General features: G+C 46.5%; 1 protein-coding gene across 1 annotated transcript in view; it reads right to left on the bottom strand.

Moving 5' to 3' along the window:
- Positions 1-6: 6 nt before the first annotated feature.
- The window catches only part of crim1 (cysteine rich transmembrane BMP regulator 1 (chordin-like)), a 221800-nt gene continuing 208155 nt past the window's right edge, over positions 7-13651 (bottom strand). Inside the window, exons 13-17 of the mRNA XM_056295460.1 lie at positions 9422-9667; positions 8499-8711; positions 5390-5509; positions 1270-1463; positions 7-833 (exon numbers count right to left, since the gene is read on the bottom strand). Coding sequence (XP_056151435.1) covers positions 609-833; positions 1270-1463; positions 5390-5509; positions 8499-8711; positions 9422-9667 — 998 coding nt within the window. The 3' untranslated portion in view covers positions 7-608. The remainder of the gene's footprint in view (positions 834-1269; positions 1464-5389; positions 5510-8498; positions 8712-9421; positions 9668-13651) is intronic.

Genomic DNA, 13651 nt, shown 5'->3' with positions numbered 1-13651 from the left:
ACGTGTGCTGATCACTTGGACCGGCGCGTCGTCGTGTAGCTCTGTTGTCATGGTAATGACTGCCGCGTGATGGTTGTCATGGCAACGTGCTCTCCTACGACTCGGTGGGTCCATCCGCCCCGTTTAGGTGCGTGCATACGTGGGTGAGTAATGGGCGTCGGGGCGAGGCCATTTGCTGAGCCACACAGCGGAGACGCCGTGGTCGCCTGATCATGCGAAATCAAACCCATCGATACCGATCGATACCGATCGATACCGATCGATAGCCAGATTCCCCCTTAGATGTTGATCAAATCTCGGCCAGTCGTGGATAATTCAGTTGGAGCCCAGTCAGGAGTCACTAGGCTTGCTAGGCGGTGGTGTGTGTCCATACCGGTCTACATAGGTGCGTGTCTCTCTCTCTGTCTCTCAGGAAGGGGGTCTGAGGCCGGAGCAGGATAAGGACAGTGCTGTGGTGTATATGTTGTGTGCGAGTGTGTGTGTGTGCGAGTGTGTGTGTGTGCTGATGTCCGTATGTTTAAGTGCGTTTCCATCGGTCCGTGTGCATATACGTGCAGAAAGCTCCGTTTGCGTGTACCGCGGCGGCGCTCCTCTCAGTCTCCGCCCCCTCACGGCGTGCTGTAGAAGGCGTCCTGGTTCAGGTTGCTTTTCTTCATGCTGTAGTAGCCGCTGAACCGGGGCTCTGGTTCGGCGATGCGTAAGACCCGCGGGTGGTCCGGCTGGTTCCGGTGCTGCAGGGGGGACAGACTGTGGTCCTCCGGTGAAGCCAGGCCTGCAGCCAGGGGGACTTTGGGGCCGAGGCCGGAGAAAAGCTGGTTGTTCAGGCACTGGGCCTGGGGAGAGACGGACAGAGCATGTGGTCTTAAGCACTTCTCACCTATCTGGAGACACTTGTGGCTGGCTTTGGACTAAGAGACGTGTCAGCTTCTTCATGTCACCAGCTACACATTTCCCCCTCAGACAGAAAGGTAGAGAAACTCGGCAGCGGTGTGGTTAAAGTGGTCATCTCAGACCCTCTCATATAGACAACACTCTGGTTCATTAACACGAAACTAATACCATCCATGGGAGGAAGGGACACGTTTCACTCCAGTCAGCCGTGATTGGTCCACCAGTGGCGATGGGTGGAACTCCCCCTTGCATGGACCAATCAGGGAGGAGCGTCAGAAGAGAATACTCATCTAAAGCAGCGAGGAGGTCTAAAAATACTGTTTTACGTGCACACCGAATCCTTTATCGTGAACTGTGCGATCACGGATGTGTGTGTACCTTGCACTGTAGCGGCAGCCAGTGTCTCCTGTGGGAGGTGTAGAGGAGAGCAGAGATGAGCAGGAGCAGGAGGAGCAGTAGAGGAAGTACCACCCACATCACCGTGGCAGCAGCCAGTCCCTGTTCTCCCCCTGATCCTGAATCCGCCCCCGCTGAGCCAGACAGGAAGGGCATTTGGAGGCCACTCATGTCACCTGGAGGAAGAAGAGACAGAAATGAACGTCTGCTGAAAATGGGACCCTGACAACACCTGTCAGGACCTCCTTCCTGTGAGTATTTCCTACGTCCTGTTAGTCCTCTTACCTCTCGTCAACCCCTGATTCCTGTGTCTTAACTGTGGGGTGTCAGTAATGCAGACGTTCACTTGTCCTTCAGTGAGCGGTTTTTTTACATTCATCAGGGAGTAGGATGTACTCGGTGTGTGGGTGGTGTGGCGGTCTACTCTGTTGGCTACCAACACGGGGATCGCCGGTTCGAATCCCCGTGTTACCTCCGGCTTGGTCGGGCATCTCTACAGACACAGTTGGCCGTGTCTGCGGGTGGAAGCCGGATGTGGGTGTGTGTCCTGTTCACTGCACTGGCGCCTCCTCTGGTCGGTCGGGGCGCCTGTTCTGGGGGAGGGGGAACTGGGGTAATAGCGTGATCCTCCCACGTGCTACGCCCCCCTGGTGAAACTCCCCACTGTCAGGTGAAAAGAAGCGGCTGGTGACTCCCATGTGGTAGTCTGCAGCCCTCCCCAGATCAGCAGAGGGGGTGGAGCAGTGACTGGGATGGCTCAGAAGAGTGGGGTAATTGGCCAGGATACAATTGGGGAGAAAAAGGGGGGAACACCCCTCCCCCCCAAAAAAAATAGGATGTACTGGAGGCAGGTCCAGAAGTGAAACAGACCATAGTACACGTCATACACAAGACGTATGCTTGACATATGTATGACATACTATATGTATGATTACATGTATTACATACTATATGTATGACACATATATGACACATATATGACTATATGTATGATTATATGTGTGGCTATATGTATGGCATACTATATTTGTGACTATATGTATGGCATGTATGGGTATATGTGTGATTATATGTATGAATATATATATGACATATGTATGAGTATATGTATGGCTATATGTATGACATACTATATGTATGAGTATATGTATGAGTATATGTATAACTATATGTATGCCATACTATATGTGCGAGTATATGTATGACATATGTATGACATATGCATGACTATATGTATGACATATGTATGAGTATATGTATGGCTATATGTATGACATACTATATTTATGACTATATGTAGGCGTATATGTATGTGTATATGTATGACATGTATGAGTATATGTATGATTATATGTATGACATACTATATGTATGACATACTATATGTATGAGTATATGTATGAGTATATGTATAACTATATGTATGCCATACTATATATGTGAGTATATGTATGACATATGTATGACATATGCATGACTATATGTATGACATACTATATATATGACATATGTATGACATATGTATGACATTATGCATGACTATATGTATGACATACTATATATATGACATATGTATGGCTATATGTATGACATACTATATGTATGCGTATATGTATGACTATATGTATGCCATACTATATATGTGAGTATATGTATGACATATGTATGACATATGTATGACTATATGTATGACATATGTATGAGTACATGTATGGCTATATGTATGACATACTATATGTATGAGTATATGTATGACATATATATAACTATATGTATACCGTACTATATGTGTGAGTATATGTATGACATATGTATGAGTATACGGTCACCGTGGTTTCCAACTAATGCAACCGATGTGGACAATGAGGTCTAGACTGAGTGTTTTCATGTCCGATTGAAGAACAAAGTCCATCCTGTAACACAACTGACCCTTCGCTAAGCCACGCCCTGAAATGCAGACTGGCCAGTCACAGCTCAGCATAGGACAGACTCCGACAGAGGTCCGGCACTTTCACGGCGGCGCTCTGTTGACTCCGATGCAAACGTTTCAGATTTTCTTCGTTTTCGAGCTGGTTTTGTGGCCTTTTAGCTAGTTATGGTTAAACGGTGTGCCGGGGGCCACTTGTAACAGTGACCCTCGTTACCGGTAGAGGTCGGAAGGAGAGGTACGTTTTTTTTCCCTTTCCAAAACCAAAATCAAACCCTGAAAAGTGTAGGCTGTGGATCGAGCTATGTGGACCTACTCAAATCCAGTTGAACCGCTCAAAGATCAACAAGCACAGCTTTGTCCGCTCCAAGGTAAGTAATTACTTTTATTAACCGTAAAATAATGTTAAAGCTTGGTGGACTTAGCAACAGTAACTAAGGGGGCGGGCCTTAGCGAAGGGTCAATTCTTACATCTTTTACTGTGACCTTAGAATATGTTTTAATGAGGATCTGTTTTTCAATGTAACATGAAACTCAATATTCATGTTAAAAAAACCCTTTCTAAGACAAATAAGACCCTCCACCGACTGTACGCAGCACCGACTGTATGCGGCACCGACTGTATGCGGCACCGACTCTATGCGGCACCGACTGTATGCGGCACCGACTGTATGCAGAAAAAGAGCTAAGCATGACGAATGTCAGCATGGCAGCTCTGACCGACGGCCGACTGTATCCTCCAGGGCAACTTAAATTCTGATCAGTCGTGAAGAATCAGGCATCCTGGGTCCCTGAGTTGCAGTTTAATGGACTAACATGGTACAAAATGCAGGTGTAAATGCACCCATGATGCACTTGGATCTGATTACTGGAGCCACGGCCACAGCTGCAGAGACACATTTGGGCTGATTAACGTCAGTGTTTAAGGGGAACCTGTTCTCCAGCACACTTTTCCATATGAAAGGAAGTGGATATGATGAGGGTAGGTCAAAAGCACACAATATTTGTGTTGGAATAAGAAGGGAATTGTAACGACCATGGATGAATAGACTCGCTAGCCCTCGGCTAACGGGTCAGACCCTTTAGTCAACTGGGTAACAGTCACCCGTGGTGTGGGAGATCCGGGTTCGCGTCCCAGCTGTGGGGGTTCCTGGGCTGCCCCCCCCCCCCGCCCCGAATTCACTACATTGGTGTCAGAAGTGGGATGGTGAGACCGTGAAGCCATCGGAAGTGTGTGCGCCCAGAAGCGTGAGGGAACTGATATGCTGAAGCGCGAGGATGCGCATCCCGAAGTGGGGGGGGGGGTAGTGTAATGTACACGGATGAAGACTCGCTAGCCCTTGGCTAACGGGTCAAACCCCTTAGTTGACTGGTTAACGTTGTCACCCGTGGTGCGTGCGGGAGATCCGGGTTCGCGTCCCGGCTGCGGCGGTTCCCGGGCTGCCGAATTCCTGGGCTGGCTGAATTCGTTACATTGGTGTCAGAAGTGGGACGGTGAGGCCATCGGGCACTACCCCCCCCACCCCCACCCCCTTCTCCTTCGGGAAGCGCGTCCCCACACTTCAGCATATCAGCTACCTCACGCTTCTGGGCGAATGCACTTCTGATGGCCTCACGGTCTCACCATCCCACTTCTGACACCAATGTAGCGAATTTGGTTGGGGGGGGGGCAGCCGGGAACCGCCACAGCCGGGACGCGAACCCGTGTCTCCCGCGCCACGGGCGACTACGTTAACCAGCCGACTAAAGGGTCCGACCCGTTAGCAGAGGGCTAGCGAGTCTAGTCATCCGCGGTCGTTACGTCACAGCAGACATGTTGTGGTGCTGGGTGAAAATGTATCCCAGCTGAACCACAGCTTGACAGAATCTCGACGCACATTGTTCAGATGAAGGAGAAAGACCACAGGAAGTGGAGTCAGTTCATCCTGACGTGACGTTTACTGACAGAAACGATTCATCAGTTGTCTAAAGTGATGAAACGTCTCTGTCAGTAAACGTCACGTCAGCACGAACTGACTCCACTGTCTGTGACTTTCTTACCTGGCTTACTGAGCATAAAGACAGAGCTTACAGAGAGTTACTGGCAAAAACCCTCTGTAACAAATGTCTGTACGTGTGTGTGTGTGTGTGTGTATATGTGTGTGTGTGTGTGTGTGTGTGTGTGTGTGTGTGTACCTCTGAAATGCAGCAAGTCGTTGGGGCTGTGGGAAGAGTGGTCCCAGGTATTAGAGGCTTGTTTTCTGTTAGTCATCTGGTCTGTCTTCTCGATTGGTACATTGGTTGGAGAGTGCGTCTCTACACACACATACACACACATACACACACACACACACACACACACACACACACACACACACACACACACACACACACACACACACACAATGCTTTATTTGCATCCAGTATTTTTTTAGGATTTAGCTAAATGCTGAAGAAGTTCCTGCAGGGTGAAATGAAGCTTCGAAAGCATGAATAAACGCATCCTCACAGAGAATACTTGCCTTTGCATGTTCACACGCTGACATAAAAACCTCTGCCGGATGCCACTCTTTTACTACCTCTTCCCTATTTTCTGCCCCAACCTCTCCATTTGCCCTACTTCTTCTTCTTTCAGCTTTTCCCCTGTTTTTCAGGGGTCACTACAGCAGGTTTTACAGCTTCCATCAGGACCCTGTGAGGAGGGCACAGCACCAATGCTGGCCGTTGTTAACCTGGGCCTCGACCAGTCTGGAATGGCCCTGTCAATCCGCATAATACTTTGGCGAAACGTTACATCCGATGACACTTCCTGTCACGACCACCCTATGGACGGGGGCACAGGTAAAGCGCTGGACGCCATCCCAGTATTCATGGACCTGCGCCCATGCCCGTCGCCATCTCTTTCCTTTGTCCTACTGCTTTCAGTAGTTTCTGTGTTTACTTCAGTTATCGCTAGATTCTCTCGTTTCCTTTCTCAAATGACTCTTGTGTTTAGTAGGCAGCCTCTCGTTCCTGGTTTGTTACTAGCTTCGAGCTTAGCCTAGCGTAGCAGTTAGCTCTACTGCATTTGCAGTCAAAGCAGCCTCGTTAAAACGATGGTGTGTTGCGACTGTTCCGCAGTTACAGACAGGTTGTCTCTTCTAGAGAGACGTGTCCGTAACTTAGAGCAGCTTCTATCGGCTAGGATTACATTAGATGTGACGGGTACTCCAGATGGCCTTAGCCCCGGGCCTGACAGCAGACCTGATATTGTTAGCACTAGCTCAGCCTTGTGGGCAGATGTGGCGGGGTTTGTCTATTTACCGGCATGGGAAGGCTCGCAAGAGCGGCTTTGGAACGTCTTGCCTGGCAAACTGAGGCCGGCACATGTGCTTCACTTGTTGAAATGGATTTAGTGTGAGGCATTTCCACAACTCTCGGTGGTTTTTAATCAGCTTTATTCTTATTGCCTTATTTACCTCTATCTATTTTATCTATGTTATTATCTTGTATTTATCTATTTTGCCTATAGCTGGAACTGTAACTGGCTCACCTAAATGTTTTATTTGATACATTTACGTATTTCACTTGTTTGTTTTGCCTGGTGGTGCAGAACTGTGTAACTTTCTGTTGAAAGTTGATTCAAAAGCAAAGTTTATCATCACAATTACATGATTATAAATGGTTTGGTCAGTTTCTCTTAAACCCCATGTCCAAGAAGGGCACAGGACAAGACACGCTGTGTTGAAAACAACTCAGGACTAGGGAGAGGCCAAATTGTGTCCGGGCTGCCAAAATGTGTCTGGGTGACGTCATCGCAATGCAATCGCCCTTTTTTTTGGGTTGCTAGCTACCTAGCTAACTTGTCATTGATGTCAAAAAACATATAATAGCAAATATTGGACGTTTCATTTGAATAGAAAATAGGTTTAGAGAACATATTTATTGAAAATCTCGCCCACGCTACATAACGTTAGCTAGCTAGCTAACAAGGTGATCAACCAGTAGATGAACTTTCGCTTAAAAGTATGCTTTTTTGTGCTTTTCGAAAATCATATCCTAATATAAACAATTGCAAGTCGAATATAAAAGGTGACCCTGCGCATGTATTGTACGATGTAGCTAAAAGGAGTACACTATTAAACCTGCTTTTGCCTGCAATATCACGACTCTACGAACTACAGCGAGAGAGGAATGTCAGGAATGCGAGCTGTCACGATTGCATTGCGATGACGTCACCCGGACACAATCTGGCCTGACATGAATATCATTTCAGAGCTGATCTGATCAGCAAGAAAAAGCAGAATGAAAAATGTTTGCAATCATAGCTCATGGTGAGAAAGGAAAAGTGTTTATTTACTTTTTTGATGCATATTTGGGTTTGTAATTATGTGATATTTGTTCATATAATTTACGTTTTTTATTCATTATAGCAACATTTGAAATGTAAAACTTGTGACATCTATCAGCCACTTTTTTTGCTAGCCAGCTTGGCTAGATAATGTTACTACAACAACTACTACTACTACTACTACTGCTACTACCACTACTACTACTGTCGGCTGCTGTCGTTAGGGGGCGCCACAGCAGATCATCCGTTTCCATCTCTTCCTGTCCTCTGTCACACCAGTCACCTGCATGTCCCCCCTCACTATATCCATAAACCTCCTCTTTGGCCTTCCTCTTCTCCTCTTCCCTGGCAGCTCCATATTCAGCATCCTTCTCCCAGTATACCCAGCATCTCTCCTCCACACATGTCCAAGCCATCTCAAGCTTGTCTCTCTTGCTTTGTCTCCAAACCGTCCAACCTGAGCTGTCCCCCTAATATACTCGTTCCTAATCCTGTCCTTCTTCATCACTCCCAATGAAAATCTCATCATCTTCATCTCTGCCACCTCCAGCTCCGCCTCCTGTCTTTTCATCAGTGCCACTGTCTCCAAACCATATAACATAGCTGGTCTCACAACCATCTTGTAAACCTTCCCTTTAACTCTTGCTGGTACCCTTCTGTCACACATCACTCCTGACACTCTTCTCCACCCACTCCACCCTGCCTACACTTGGCTAGATAATGTTAGCTTACCAAAACCACTGTAATGACACATTAGACAGCATTCCTGTTTTTTTTTTCACGCCGAGTAAACAGTATGGACACATGACATTGCAAGTGGTAAATTTCCAACTGAAATATACGAGATGCAGGAATAGGTTCCAGCATCCCCGTGACCCTGAGAGCAGGATAAGTGGTTTGGATAATGGATGGATAGATTTTTTCTTCTTTGTGTAAATATATTGTTTTTTTACCTGTGTAAATATATTTATTTACCTGTGCATACAGGACAGCAGTTCCCCTCCTTGGTGACCAGTTTCTCACAGGGTACACTAAGGGGAGGGCAGGAAACAGTAGAACACAGCGTCTGTCCCGCCAGACAGTAACAGTGGGTACAGGCATCAATATCCCAGCGCTCCTCATCTGAATACTGACGACCGTTAAAATGGCACACTGGGGGTGCTGCTGCCCTGGGGGGAGAGGGGGAATCTGCAGAAAAAAAGGGGAGTTGCAAACACTGTAAGCACCACATATGGTCCAACTTACGTTTTGTATAACACATTCTGTCTGAAATGACGACGACAGTGCAGACTTGTCTTCAAGTCTGGGCCAGTGGATGGTGTGTCGAGGATGGGGGAAATTGTTTTCAAAACATTATTCATTTCGACCTGATTAGAAAACCAAATGGGTGGTGTTTACTGCATCAGTCCAGTTCAGCTGGTCTCCTATGGTCCTTCCCAAGAAATAGCGCAGGACGAGCATTATTCCTGGTGTTGTGTGTTAAACTAGTTGCATACTATAGCGTAGCAGAGCTTATCAATCCTCAGTTTTAAGCATTCCCACTACCAGTGGGGAATTCTGCACCAGAGGCTTGGGACAGACAGCAGTAAAGAGTATCTTGTCGTCTAAGGAGTTTACAAATTTCACGAACCACCCCCTTCCCATCGCCCGCTGATCATATCAAACATGTACTTGATATTTAAGACCCAGCATCTGCACAGGTCCCATGCATGTCCTGTGATTTGTGGATGTCAGCCATTCTTCCCGGAAGCAGAGAACAAATGAGACAGCCACAGAATAGACAGTACAGTGAAGTGAAGAGGAAGACATAGGAGATCATAATAATAATGACGCATACAAACAAACAAGAGTGTGGCTAGCCTTCGTTGGTGAATTTGTGTACAAGTGTGGTTTCTCACCCAGACAGTAGGAGCAGCACTGTCCCTTCCTCAGAAGCGGTCGAGGGCAGGGCGTAGGTGGGCAGTTCTCAGTAAAACACTGGATACTCCCGGACGAGCACACGCAGCTGGTGCAGACGTCCGGCTTCCATGACTCTCCTGGGAGGAACATGTCACCTCCTCCCTCCCCATCATCACTGTGACAAACCACTCCCCCTCCACCCAAGGAGGAAGAGTTGGAAAGAGAAGGAGGGGTTGCGGTGTCCTCTGAAAATAACAGAGAGGTCGGAGTCACACCTGTCCAAAATACCTCATATTTGGGATGTACAGTATGTGTCATAGAGCTTTTCGTTCCTGAGTAAACAACCAAACACCCCCCCCCCCCATTACGCTTTCGTGGCATTAATTTCTAGACTTGCGTACATTTTTTGCATCCCTCCCACACAATCATTTACAATTATTCAAGTTGTACTTGGACATGTATTACAGATTTGGAACAGTTATTTAGCATGAAACAGCCTGCTAAGATAGAGCCCAAGATAATAATTCATAGACGAGAAGGTCCCACCAAACACGCAGGACAATCGTTAAATCTTAAATACAATAAAAGATCATCAACATATAATGGTTTGCTGCAGAGAGGTATTAATTAGCTTACAAACAAATTCAATCCAGGGCCAGAACTCTCCCTTTCTAGGAGACCAACATCCATGTTGTGGTTGTGTGTCCAAAAGTTTGGGATAAAAATCCGCAAAAACTGTGAGGAAATGGACCAACGGGTCAAAACTGGAGCTCCAGGCCTGCCTTGACTGCACTGGCTGGAGTGTTTATGAGGCTGCATCTACAGACCTGGACAAACTTACTGACGCGGTGACATCTTACATCAGCTTTTGTGAGGACATGTGTGTGCCCACCAAAACCTTCTGTACCTTCAACAACAATAAGCCCTGGTTCACAGCAAAATACAGGCGCGTTCGTCGAGCCAAAGGGGAAGCCTACAGGAGTGGAGATAGGATCTGGTAAAACCAAGCCCGAAATACACCCACAAAGGAAATCAGAGTGGCAAAAAGGTGCTACACTGACAAGTTGAAAAACACGTTTTCTGCCAACAGCCCAGCATCAGTCTGGAGAGGTTTGAAAGACATTACTAACTACAGGAGACCCCCCCCCCATACTGCAGGGAACCATCAAGGGGCTGATGACCTAAATGGGTTTTACTGCAGGTTTGATAGGTGCACCTTCACACCCCTCACCCTCTCCAGCCACAACACACAACTAATTGCACTCCCTGCCAGACGCTCTCCCCTCCCCACCGACCCCCCTACCCGCACCCACTCTCAGGATTTATGTTGAGGATGTGTGCCAGCTCTTTCAGAGACAGAACACCAAGAAGGCACCAGGCCTGGATGGCGTGTAACCCTCCTGTCTGAAAGTCTGTGCTGACCAGCTGGCCCCCATTTTCACACTGATCTTCAACAGATCACTGGAGCTGTGTGAAGTCCCCTCCTGCTTCAAGAGCTCCACTATCATTCTGGTCCCCAAGAAACCCCTTATCACAGGATTACATGACTACAGGCCCTAATGTCTGTGGTTATGAAATCATTCGAGACTGGTGTTGGCCCACCTGAAGGAAATCACAGGCCCCCTGCTCGACCCCCTGCAGTTTGCCTATTGAGCAAACAGGTCAGTGGATGATGCAGTCAACATGGGAGTGCACTATATCTTCCAACACCTCGATTCCCCAGGGACATACGCAAGGGTCCTTTTTGTGGACTTCAGCTCAGCGTTCAACACCATAGTCCCAGATATCCTCCACTCCAAACTCACCCGGCTTACTGTACCAGCCCCCATCTGCCAGTGGATTAAACACTTCCTGACAGACAGGAGGCAGCTGATGGGGCTGGGGAAAATCACATCCAGCACCTGGACAATCAGCACTGGCGCCCCCCAGGGATGTGTGCTCTCCCCTCTACTCTTCTCCCTCTACACAAATAACGGAACCTCAGGAGACCCGTCTGTTAAACTCCTGAAGTTTGCGGACGACACAACCATCATTGGCCTTATCCGGGATAGTGACAAGTCTGCATATAGACGGGAGGTTGAACAGCTGGCCCTCTGGTGTGGCCATAACAACCTAGAACTGAACACACTCAAAACAGAGGAGATAACAGTGGACTTCAGGAGGAGCACCCCTAACACTGCCCCCCACCCACCATACTCAACAGCATGGTGTCTACGGTGAGAACCTACAGATTTCTGGGTTCTACAATCTCCCAGGACCTCAGCTGGGCATCCAACATAGACACAATCATCAAAAAGGCCCAGCAGAAGATGTACTTTCTCCACCAGCTCAAGAAGTTCAGTGTGCCTCAGTAACTGCTGATTCAGTTCCACACTGCAATAAACAGGACAGGACAGACTACATCCATCCATCCATCCATTATCCAAACCGCTTATCGTGCTCTCAGGGTCACGGGGATGCTGGAGCCTATCCCAGCAGTCATTGGGCGGCAGGCGGGGAGACACCCTGGACGGGCCTCCAGACCATCACAGGGCCAACACACACACACACACACACACACACACACACACACACACACACACACACACACACACACACACACACACACACACACACACACCTAGGAACAATTTAGTGTGGCCGATCCACCTGACCTACATGTCTTTAGACTGTGGGAGGAAACCGGAGCACCTGAAGGAAACCCATGCAGACACGGGGAGAACATGCAAACTCCACAAAGAGGATGACCTAGGACGACCCCCAAGGTTGGACTACCCCGGGGCTCGAACCCAGGACCTTCTTGCTGTGAGGTGACTGTGCTAACCATTGCACAGAACAGACTACAACAGACAGTTAAGTCTGCAGAGAAAATCATTGGTGCCAACCTGCCGTACATTCAGGACTTACACACCTCCAGACTCAGGAAACAGGCAGACAACATGACTGCAGACCCATTACACCCTGGTCACAACCTGTTCCAACTCCTCCCCTCTGGTAGGCGCTACAGAGCACTGTACTCCAAAACAACCAGATATAAAAACAGTTTCTTTCTGCAGGCTGTCATTTAAATGAACACTTAACACTGTCAAATAAATCAACTATGTTGTATATACTGTACTGTACATGTTGTATATACTGTACTGTACATGCTGTATATACTGCACTGTACATGTTGTATATACTGTACTGTACATGTTGTACATACTGTACTGTACATGTTGCATATACTGTACTGTACATGTTGTATATACTATACTGTACGTTGTATATACTGTACTGTACATGTTGTACATACTATACTGTACATGTTGTACATACTTTACTGTACATGTTGTACATACTATACTGTACATGTTGTATATACTATACTGTACGTTGTATATACTGTACTGTACATGTTGTATATACTGTAATGTACATGTTGTACATACTATACGGTACATGTTTTATATATAGTACTGTACATGTTCTATATACTGTACTGTACATGTTGTACACTATACTGTACATGTTGTATATATGGTACTGTACATGTTGTACATACTATACTGTACATGTATATACTGTACTGTACATGTTGTATATACTGTACTGTACATGTTGTATATATCGTACTGTATATGGTGTATATACTGTACTGTACATGCTGTACATACTATACTGTACATGTATATACTGTACTGTACATGTTGTATATATCGTACTGTACATGTTGTACATACTATACTGTACATGTATATACTGTACTGTACATGTTGTACATACTATACTGTACATGTATATACCATACTGTACATGTTGTATATATCGTACTGTACATGTTGTGCATACTATACTGTACATGTATATACTGTACTGTATATGTTGTATATATCATACTGTACATGTTGTATACACTGTACTGTATATGTTGTATATATCATACTGTATAAGTTGCATATACTATACTGTACATGTATATACTGTACTGTACATGTATATACTGTACTGTACATGTTGTATATACTGTACTGTACATGCTGTATATACTGTACTGTACATATTGTATAAGTTGTGTGTGTGTGTGTGTGTGTGTGTGTGTGTGTGTGTGTGTGTGTGTGTGTGTGTGCGTGCGCATGGGGAGGGGGGGTAATCCTTTCATCACAACAAATAAAATGTTAGCATTAAACACCATTACCACAAGGAAAGGATTGGAACAAGAATTTTACATAAACAAAGAGCATTTGTTA

This window comes from Lampris incognitus, chromosome 16, assembly GCF_029633865.1.
Source record: "Lampris incognitus isolate fLamInc1 chromosome 16, fLamInc1.hap2, whole genome shotgun sequence".
NCBI classification, from domain to species: Eukaryota; Metazoa; Chordata; class Actinopteri; order Lampriformes; family Lampridae; genus Lampris; species Lampris incognitus.
Note: the sequence above shows the minus strand (reverse complement) of the source record. Positions and strands in the feature narration are given on the sequence as shown.